Raw genomic sequence first — 10,272 nt, forward strand, 5'->3', positions numbered from 1 at the left:
CGCTGCGAGGGTGGCCAGAGCCTGGAATAGGCTTCCCAGAGAGGTGGTGCTCTCACCTTCCCTGGAAATCTTCAAGAGGAGACTGGATAGGCACCTGGCTGGAATGATCCCTGCCACCCCCAGTGCTCCTTCCTGCCCATGGCAGGGGGTCAGACTAGATGATCTGTCTAGGTCCCTTCTGACTCATTGACTCTATGATTCTATGAGCACAGGCATCAAATATTTAAATAAAAAAGTGTCATGGTCTTATGGCAGGAAATTGAAGGTTTGAATGGGCTGAAAGCAGCTGGCATGTGAAAGCTTTTACATAAGAAACCCTTATATATTGAAATTCTATGGTGGCGTTCCAAAATAGCACCTATAAATGAGAACCATACTGGTAATTGACTTAATAACTCTTCTGCTTTCCCCTTCTGCTTTAAAGGTTTTTATCACAACCAGCATTTTGCTGCAATGGTGCCGCTTTAACTGGAAAGATGTTTGACCATTATAATAACCATTGTCATTGGTATCCATGGTAACCCCAGATGTCCCAGTGTATATCATGCCTCCATTATGCTAGGTACTGTACAAATACATAGGCATATATGTTCTGTGATTTTAAAGTGATCCAGGAGAGAAATAACGGTATTATTAGACACCAGAATTGGAAAGATTGGTTGAACTGTATGGTATTTTCTATTTCAACAGCAACTTGCTTTAAAGAATTTCAATGCATTTTTCTAAGGATGCACAAGGTTGACACACCAATTCGTGAAGCATTCCATATTTAACAAACAAACAAACAAACAAATAAAAATGCTTTCTTATTAAACCTCATGGACAACCCTTGAGACTGGGCTATGGTAGGGAAGCAGCAACATTATGATCCTATAATTGTTGAAACTGAGTCAGAAACATGGCTAAATGACTTGCCTGTGCTCATGGAGTAAGTCTGTGTAAGAAACAAAAGGCCTTTACCATAAAAATCTATCATTCATTCTGGCCCCGAGCTCCTGTGAGGCCTCCATCCAGACACGCCCCTTGGATGGGTCAGCAGTGCCCTCGCCTGCTGTCTGCGGGGGTTGCCTGGCAGGACCTCTGAAGCCTAGGGGGTAGCGTGAGGGCCAGGGTTTCCCTTGCCTGTGCCCAGATTGAGGTCCTGGAGGGACAGGTGAGGAAACTCCAGGAAGAGGTGAACAGGCTGTGGGGGATCAGGGCTGCAGAAGATGAGATTGATGAATATTTTCATTCTCTGCAGGGCCAGACACCTGGTGCATCATGTGAGAGTCCCAGGACAGCTGAATGGAGGATGGTCACCTCCAGAGCTAGACAGCGTGCAACTGTGACTGCTTCCCTAATGCAACTGGGGAACAGATACGAAGCCCTGGCAGCACTAGAGGATGATGCAGCAGAGGAAGCCACAGGGGAAGACATGTCCACAACAAACACCAATTAGGCTGAATGACAACTGAGCAGCTGGAGGAAGAGATGCTGGGTCATCATGATGGGTGATTCCCTCCTGAGAGGTACAGAGAGGCCTATCAGTCAACTGGATCCCATGGCATGGGAAGTTTGCTGCCTACCTAGAGCCAGGATCTGGGACATCACTGAGAGGATTCCCAACCTCATCCAGCCCTCTGATTACTGTTCCATGGTCCTCATCCATGTGGGCATGAATGGTGCGGCCAGGAGTAGTCTAAATCACGTCATGCGTGACTACTGGGCTCTGAGGGCCAGGCTTAGGAAGTTCTCATCCATCCTTCTGGTCAGCAGTTGCCATCAGCATCAGGACACCTGCATCAAGAAAGTCAACCTCCAGCTCCAGAGTTTGTGCCATCATGCAGGTTTTGTCTTCTACAACCATGATCTGCACTTCCATCTGGGGTCCTCATCTCTCTTCTAAAGGTAAGAGTCTGTTCTCTTCCAAAGGGCTTTAAACTAGGTTCACTGGGAGATGGGGAAGCAAAGGATAAGGAGAACCTAGGATCAGCGAGCCACGAGCAATGCACTGAATCACCTCAGGTAAGCACTAAGGGACCCAATAAACATCAGGAAAAGGGGGTACCAAGGGCATCCAATAGGGGGCCTAAATGGCTCTACACTAGTGCTAGGAGCATGGGGAACAAGTAGGAGGAACTGGCACTCCTGCTTGCAAGCAACAACTTCTACATGGTTGAACTAACTAAAACCTGGTGGGACCCTACTCAAATTGGGTAGTAGGCATTGAGGGTTACAGGATGTACAGATAGAGTGGGGAAAAAAAGAGGGGAGGTGTTGCTCTCTATGTTAAGGAACAATATACATCCTCTATTATCAAGATGGCATCAAAGGAGGGCCAAAGGAAGGTACTGTGAGTCAGGATACAAGGGGGCCGGGGGAAAGGGACTTGGTAATGGGGGTCTACTATAGACTGCCACACCAGGAGGATGAGCTAGACCTGGAATTCTCCAGATAGCTCGGTCAAGAGATACGGTTGTCATGGGTAATCAAAATTACCCTGACATCTGCTGGGAGGAGCAGTCAGCCAAATCTAACCACTCACATAGGTTCTTATCTGCATACAAGACCTCCACTTAACGTAGAAGGCATGTGATCCCACTAGGGGAAATGCCTTGCTGGATTTGGTGTTAACTACAGGGGATGACCTGGTGAGGAATCTGCAGGTACAAGGTAACCTAGGGGATAGTGACCATCGATTGATTGAATTCACTATCCGGCAAAGGGTGGGTAAACTAACCAGCAGGGCTGAAGTGCTAAACTTCAGAAAAGCTAGTTTCAGTGTGCTCGGGAGATTAGTTAGTGAGGTATTAAAGCTCAAGAGCATTGGTGAAATGAGGTTCCAAGAAGGGTGGCTGTTCCTCAAGGGAGCGATCCCACAGATGTAGAAGGAAACAATCCCATTGCACATAAAAGGGGGCAAAGGGGCCAAGGAGCCTTCTTGGCTGAACAGAGAAGTGCAGGAAAGCCTAAGGGCAAAGAACGAGGTATACAGGCTTTGGAAACAGGGAGTAGATAACAAGGAGGAGTATACCTCCCTGGCACGCATTCACAGGGAATCAGTCAGGAAGGCCAAAGCAGGAGGGATAGACACAGGAGGGACACTAGCACACCAACTGTTAGTGCAGACTTAGTGAAGGGGCACTTTGAGGCGCTGGATATGTTCAAATCAGCGGGCCCAGATGAACTTCATCCAAGGGTGCTGAAGAAATTGGCCAGTGTCATAGCAGAGCCGTTGGCATGGCTGTTCAAGCACTCGTGGTGTTCCGGTCAGGTGTCAGAGGACTGGAAAAGGGCCAATGTGGTCGCTATTTTCAAGAAGGGGAGGAGAGAGGAACCGGGAAACTATAGGCCAGTTAGTCTCACCTCTATCCTTGGGAAACCTGGAAAAAATCATTAAGGCTCACATTTGTGAGAGCCCAGCAGGGGAAATAATGCTGAAAGGGAATCAGCACAGATTCATTGAAGGTAGATCCTGCCTGACTAACCTTGTTTCTTTTTATGACCAGGTCACAAAATGCTTAGACGCAGGAGTCAAGGTAGATGTCATCTACCTAGACTTTAAGAAGGCCTTTGATATGGTACCACATTCCGTTCTCATAAATAAACTGACAGGCTGCAATGCAGACAATTACACAGTCAGGTGGGTGGCAAATTGGCTTAGGGGTCGCACCCAGAGAGTGGTGGTGGATGGGTCAATATCAGCCTGGAAAGATGTGGACAGTGGAGTCCCACAAGGCTCGGTCCTTGGACCGGTGCTATTCAATGTCTTCGTCAGTGATTTGGACGAGGGCGCAGACAGCACCCTGTCCAAGTCTGCAGATGATACCAAACTATGGGGCAAAGTGAACACACCCGAGGGTAGAGGACGGATCCAGGCAGATCTGGACAGGTTGGAAAAATGGGCAGAATGAAATAGGATGCAGTTCAACAAAGACAAGTGCAAAGTGCTGCACCTGGGCAAAAAGAACCACCAACATACTTACAGGCTGGGGGATGACCTCAGCAGCACAGCAGCAGAAAGGGATCTTGGAGTCAGTTGACTCCAAGATGAACATGAGTCATCAGTGTGACAAAGTGATCAACAAGGCTAACTGCACTTTACCATGAATTACCAGATGCACGACAAACAGGTCCAGGGAAGTGATGCTTCCCCTCTACGCAGCACTGGTCAATCCACAGTTGGAGTACTGCATTCAGTTTTGGGCAGTGCACTTCAAGAGCGATATGGAGAATCTTGAGAGGGTTCAGAGGAGGGCTACTCATATGGTCAGAGGCCTGTAGGCAAGGCCCTACAAGGAGAGGCTGAGGGACCTGGATCTCTTTAGCCTTTGCAGGAGAAGGCTGAGAGGTGATCTTGTGGCTGCCTATAAATTCATCAAGGGAGGGCAGCAGGGAATAGGAGCTGCTCTATTTACTAGGGCACACCCTGGAGTAACTAGGGACAATGGCCACAAATTGATGGAAAGCAGATTTAGTTTGGACATTAGAAAGAACTTCTTCATGGTAAGGGTTGCCAGTAGCTGGAAGGGGCTTCCAAGGGAGGTGGTGCTCTCCCCTACCTTGGAGGTCTTCAAGAGCTAACTTTCCCTATCACAATCCTGGCAGGCTGAGGGGTGCATAAAGCTACGGTCAGTATTCCTGTAACAAAGATTTCCCCAGGGAGTAGGGGTTGTAGTAAGTAGGCTGATGCTGAAAGGTGCAACACGTATTACCTGGAAATGCTAAATTGGCTCAGTGAAAGTTTGGAGAAACTTACACAAGTATTTTTTTAAATAACTGAAGAGCTATGAAACCGAAAGGGGCCATTTTGTTCTGTCAGTTTCTTGCTTTCAAGGGAACAATTTTACTCTAATGTTTCAGAATAAAAATACAGCTCAATTTCTTTAAAAATATTTTTTAATTAAATAAACAGCACTGAAAAGCTGTTTCATTGTTGTCAGGAACACAGCCAGGAAGCAGCACTCCCAGCACTGCCTCCTGGAAATACCAGCACTTAAATGAATATTGTAATGCCAGTATTTTGACAAGGTAGTGTAATTACGTATTAGTAAGTCGTTTTAAATAAGGTAAATTATTATATGAGCGTATTATATGAGGAACACACACTCATGGTACTTAATCATTCTTAAATATCCTGATACTTCTGGTAGCAAATTCTTGTAAAGTACTTAGTACTATGGGAATTTAATAAAAGATAACTCTTGATTTCTTCTCCTGTTTATTTATTCCCTCTATAGAAGGTTATAGAAGACTATAGAAATTATTTTCATTTAGACCTTTAATTATTAATAATCTTTCTTTTTTGTGAATTCTAGAGCTGATATTAAAACATAAACACAAGAGAAACAGTATTACAAGCACCATATTTTTTTCTTACCAGTTTTAAGGCTCACTGAATCTGTAGGCTTACTGGACCCAGCATCATTGCTTGCTATGACACAAATAGAGTACACGGATCCACAGTGGAGGGAGGCCATGGAGCAGGAAGTGGAGGATGTGACACAATTCAGTTTGGAGGCTCTGCTGGAGGCTGTCACACTATAATTTAAGGTTCCCTCTGTTGGAGTCCAAGAAATAATGGCCTTCAGAGTTCCACTATCAAAAACTACTTGAACATCTGCTGGTGCTTGAGGACCTGCATTAGTTAAGAACAACTGTTTATATACTTAACATATGGCCATTGACAGAAGTAATCTGTCAACCAGACCCCTGGATACAAATACCCCCAAACTCTAGGAAATGCAGCTTTTGTGGCTTGGATCTTGCCTATCTGTTTTTACTCGGATCATAGTTACATGGAATTATTTTAAAGGTGACTCTACTTTCTCACTGATCTGTTGAAGTCTCAGTATTTACATTAGTATTTGCTATTCACTAATGAAGAAATCCTAAATTCCTCCTGTAGTTTTAACATGGACCTTAATCAGGCACAACTTCAACTGGTGTTAATGATACCTTTGCCTGAGTAAACTTTATATGATTTAACCTTTGTCCTTTAGGTTGCCTTCTATTTCATGACCTTAGAAATAGAGCAAGGATAATTTATACCAATTCAGGCTCTCCCTCTATGTGGTCTGTTAGACACAGAAACGCAAATACAACTATAACTATTTTTAAGTTGTGCTTTTACACTAAAAATTAAATAATACTTACTTGTTCTTTGGTTGTATGTGAAATCATCTCCAGGTATCCCATTAACATTCCAGGCATGAGCTTTGATTGTATAGAGAGTTCCTGAATCTAGACTGGTAAACACCAACGAGGTATTGGTAGTATTCTCTTTCACCATATTGCCCAAGCCATCTGATCTCATTATGGACACAGAGAATCCAACTGCCATATGTACAGCTCCCCAGCTCACCACGATGGAGTCATAACTTGGGGAACTTGCAGACAGAACTGGAGCAGCCAGGACTGTCAATGACAAATCTACATTCACTACTGGGATTTCCATAAAGAGCAGTACTGTTCAAAATGTGATAACTGTAGCTAAATGTGATAACAGCAGACAGGGTTAAAGAGTCACATGCCTTGAGAGTCAGGACAAAATTCAGTAGTGACACAAACCGCAGTATAAATTGGTCAAAGAATGAAGAGGCAAGGTAGCTTATTTTGTAGCAGTGGATTATTTTGTAGGCTGGCAGAATGGCCAACACACCAAATAGTGAAAGGATAACAAGTATAACAAAAGAAGCAACTGAAGGAGGGGAATTATACATTAGAACTCCTTATATCTTCTGATTACCTTAGGCCTTCCTTTCCATTGCTTCCCTATCCTTCCACTCTTAAGGGTCAGTATATGTATTAACTGGAAAGCAAATCCAAGTGTTTAGAGTCACAAAATAGAGAGAATACAGTGTAAAGGTTTTAGACTTATGCCCACAAAGTCAGGTGTAAATTATGCAGGTCAGCCCATGGGTTCCAATAAAATGTTTATACCATGGCACCTCATATTATATCTGCCATATATATTTTTTAATGCTGTAGAGAGCTTTCAATATCTTTAAGACTGTATTTTCACTGTCTTCTGACCATAAAACCAAAGTCCAAAGACCAACTATACAAGCTGTGGAAAAAAAAGTATAATTAATACACTTCTGAAATCTCCAAAATTAACCCAGCATCACTCTATTAATCATGTCCCCATTTTAAGGTTCAAATATCACTGCTACATCCTACAGGAAAACTGGCAATTTCTTCTTCATAAATGTATGAATTCCAAATTTTTTAGCCTTGATTCAAAATTAAATATGAGACTTTGGTCAAGGCCTGTATCTTGCTCACGTGAGCCAATGATCAGGATCATTTTGGGAATCTGAAAACTGTACAATGATAAATGCAATATAGCACTATAAGTTATCACCTGCAATCTATTACCTGGATAGCATAACTACACATACGGCTCTACATCTGCTTTTCACTTCCATAGTACCTTCTTTCAAGGCTGTAAGAGCACTTTTAAAACAATGACTCGTACGACTACTGCAAGTTAGTGTTATTGTCCACATTACAAATGAGAAATTAAAGAACAGAGAAAGTACAAAGGCAGAGCTGGCAATACAATCCAAAATGATACCCATTAATCTGTCACATCTATACTCATATAATATTCCTCAACTACTACAATGGTGGCCCTTTCAGGAAGATTTAAATACAAGATTTCACTAATCATTATCAGTACAAATTGGTTGTTTTAATTTTCTCTACCAGACTTTTATAAGAATTGGTTAGAAAGTGTTACAGAATATACATGTTGCATTACAATATTACAGTTTTCTAGATAAAATAAAACTTACCCGTCTTTGCCTTTCTTGAAGGTGAAGGCTGGCTCTTTCCTCCAGAGTTTATAGATCTGATGGTGATTTTGTACAGTGTAGCAGCCTTCAACCCTGTCACTGTGCCTGGGGAATTTGTGATAATTGTTTCAATAAAAGACTCCCCATCTTGTGCAGTTAGAAGATAACTGGTAGCTCCAGGGACAGCTGTCCATTCCACTGTGATACTGTTGCTCAGTTTTGAATAAGCTTGATCAATAATGGGTATCTCGGGAGCTAAAATGAAAAAAAACCATGTATGTTAAACTTTTAAAAAACCATAGTCTTCAAGCATTCCAGAGGCATGATCAGAAGCAGTACTCAGCATGTCTCCATCTTCTTAGACACTTTTGTTTTAATTTCTTTAAGTCAAACAGTACATTTAACTAATATAAAAACTATAACTGCTGACTTTCATGCAAGGAAGCGAGACTGGGTCCTTAAGCATCCATAATGCAGCAACCAATGAAAAAAATTCCTTAGGGCTGTAAATATAACAGGGTTTGACTGTTGTTGCTAGGATGGTTCAGGAAATGTATAAAAGAAGGTTTATTGGGTTTATTGGCATCAATTGTGTAATTGGGAGAACTGTTCTGACCTAAGAAATGACACTAGATGCCTTGAAGCTTGTTCAGTATTTCTCCCAGCTGTACAGTTGGTCCATCAAAAGATATTACAAAAAGCCTTGCCTCATAAAATTAAAATACAGTTTACCCAATAACTAATTTGGCAAGCCTTCCATGCAGGCATTTCTTATACAAGACATAAAGAAGTTTTGTTCACAGGGGGCTTGCAGGAATAGGTTTTTGATATACAGAACATCAGCATATTGTGCCATTTCTGACATGCCTGAGCTAAGTAGTGGGTAAAAAAAGGTAGATTTTATTTAAAACTTCAAGGGAAAAATCAATGTAAACTTTACTGTACTAAATCCCTCAGTAAGAAAAAATTTGCTGGAAAAATAGTATTTCCAAAGTTTATCAAGCAGAATAATTTTATAAGGAATTTTCAACAGATTGTTTTCTAAATAAATTTCATTAATCAAACAGAGAAAATAGGAGATCTGTCTACAGAAGTTCTTACACCATACCCATAATTAAATTCAACAGTACATAAATTCTAAATGGGAATACAATGTAAGTTTTTCATAGTCCTCACTGAGACCTCACTCATTCCATATTAGTTTTCAATGAAAATCATGATGGATGATTTCAAAAGTTGTGCTTTGATCAGCTGGGAAGAAATGTATGGCATGCAAGGTATACGTGCAAATACACATACACAAGAAAGAAGAGAGGAAAGTGAAATCAGTGGGAAAATGTCCATACATCTCAGCAAGGGGAGGAGCTAGAAGTATAACAACATATAGTGGATGAAGCCCCGGCTGTGTTGAAGGCAATGGAGGTTTTGCTGAGCAAGCCATCCCATACTAACCTGTTAACTGCATAGTCTGTGCTTCAGCCAGGATAATTCCATTCTCATCAATTGCTTCCACTTTCACAGTGTGGATAGTATTGGGAGTTAGTGGAGTTAGGAAGCCTGTAAGAGTAACATCACTGAAATGAGCCATTACAGAATGGCCCACTACGTTCACAGGGCTTGCTGTTACCCTGTAAGAAATGGCTCCCGAAAACTTCGGCCATCTGAGATAAACACTTCTTGATGTCACATCATAAATGGATATAGAAAAGCCTGCAAAAAACGCCAAGCCCAGAAAAAACATGTTAATCTTTCAAATCCAAAACATAATACTAGGTGAAGTTTCTGGATGTGCTTTGTAATAGGGTTGCCAACTCTGTTTAAGTCTATTCTAGGTTTCATCATGACATAATGACATTAATTACAGTGTGTAAACTTTACGTCAAGAAGGCAAATGCACATTACTATTACATTTAAAAAACCCACAGGAGTACTGTATAAATTGGATTCAACATTTAATATTTATTTTAATGAATGCCCTATCATTTATCTCTTGGGTGACTCTCAGCAGTCTCCTGGAGATTTGTATCTAATTCCTGGAGACTTCAGGGCAAACCTTGGGGGTTGGCAACCCCACTTTATAAGCCTGATAACCTGGACATAGCCTCATCTTCAGATGGCAGGTATTCAGAACTTCTGGAAGTCAATCCCTCTAAAGCAGGGGTGACCAACTCACCCTGTTCTCTGGGCCAGGTCCAGGCTGTGGGGCTCTTTGGTTGATTAGATCTGTGGGGCTATTGGTGATGGAAGCAGCAGCACATGCAGTTGTGGCAGTGGGACAAGCAATTGTGGGCTAGATAACTTTGCTGTGACAGGTGGCACAAGCACTGGTGGGCAAGCAGCCACAAGGTGAGTGGAGCTGCGTTCATAGAATCATAGAAGTAGGGTCGGAAGGGACCTTGTAGATCTTCAAGTCCGACCCCCTGCCTGGGTGGGAGAAAAGACTGGACTCAAATGAGTCCAGCCAGGTAGTCATCAAGCCTCTTCTTAAAGATCC

At 42.4% G+C, this 10,272-nt stretch overlaps 1 protein-coding gene across 2 annotated transcripts in view; it reads right to left on the bottom strand.

Moving 5' to 3' along the window:
• FNDC7 (fibronectin type III domain containing 7) overlaps positions 1 to 10,272 on the bottom strand; it is a 30,975-nt gene that overhangs the window by 17,515 nt on the left and 3,188 nt on the right. For both annotated transcript variants that reach the window (XM_019530661.1, XM_019530660.1), the window contains exons 3-6: positions 9,231 to 9,488; positions 7,779 to 8,033; positions 6,136 to 6,396; positions 5,360 to 5,617 (exon numbers count right to left, since the gene is read on the bottom strand). In XM_019530661.1, coding sequence (XP_019386206.1) covers positions 5,360 to 5,617; positions 6,136 to 6,396; positions 7,779 to 8,033; positions 9,231 to 9,488 — 1,032 coding nt within the window. The remainder of the gene's footprint in view (positions 1 to 5,359; positions 5,618 to 6,135; positions 6,397 to 7,778; positions 8,034 to 9,230; positions 9,489 to 10,272) is intronic.

Source organism: Crocodylus porosus, unplaced genomic scaffold (genome assembly GCF_001723895.1).
Source record: "Crocodylus porosus isolate Cpor-Errol unplaced genomic scaffold, CroPor_comp1, whole genome shotgun sequence".
Lineage (NCBI taxonomy): Eukaryota > Metazoa > Chordata > Crocodylia > Crocodylidae > Crocodylus > Crocodylus porosus.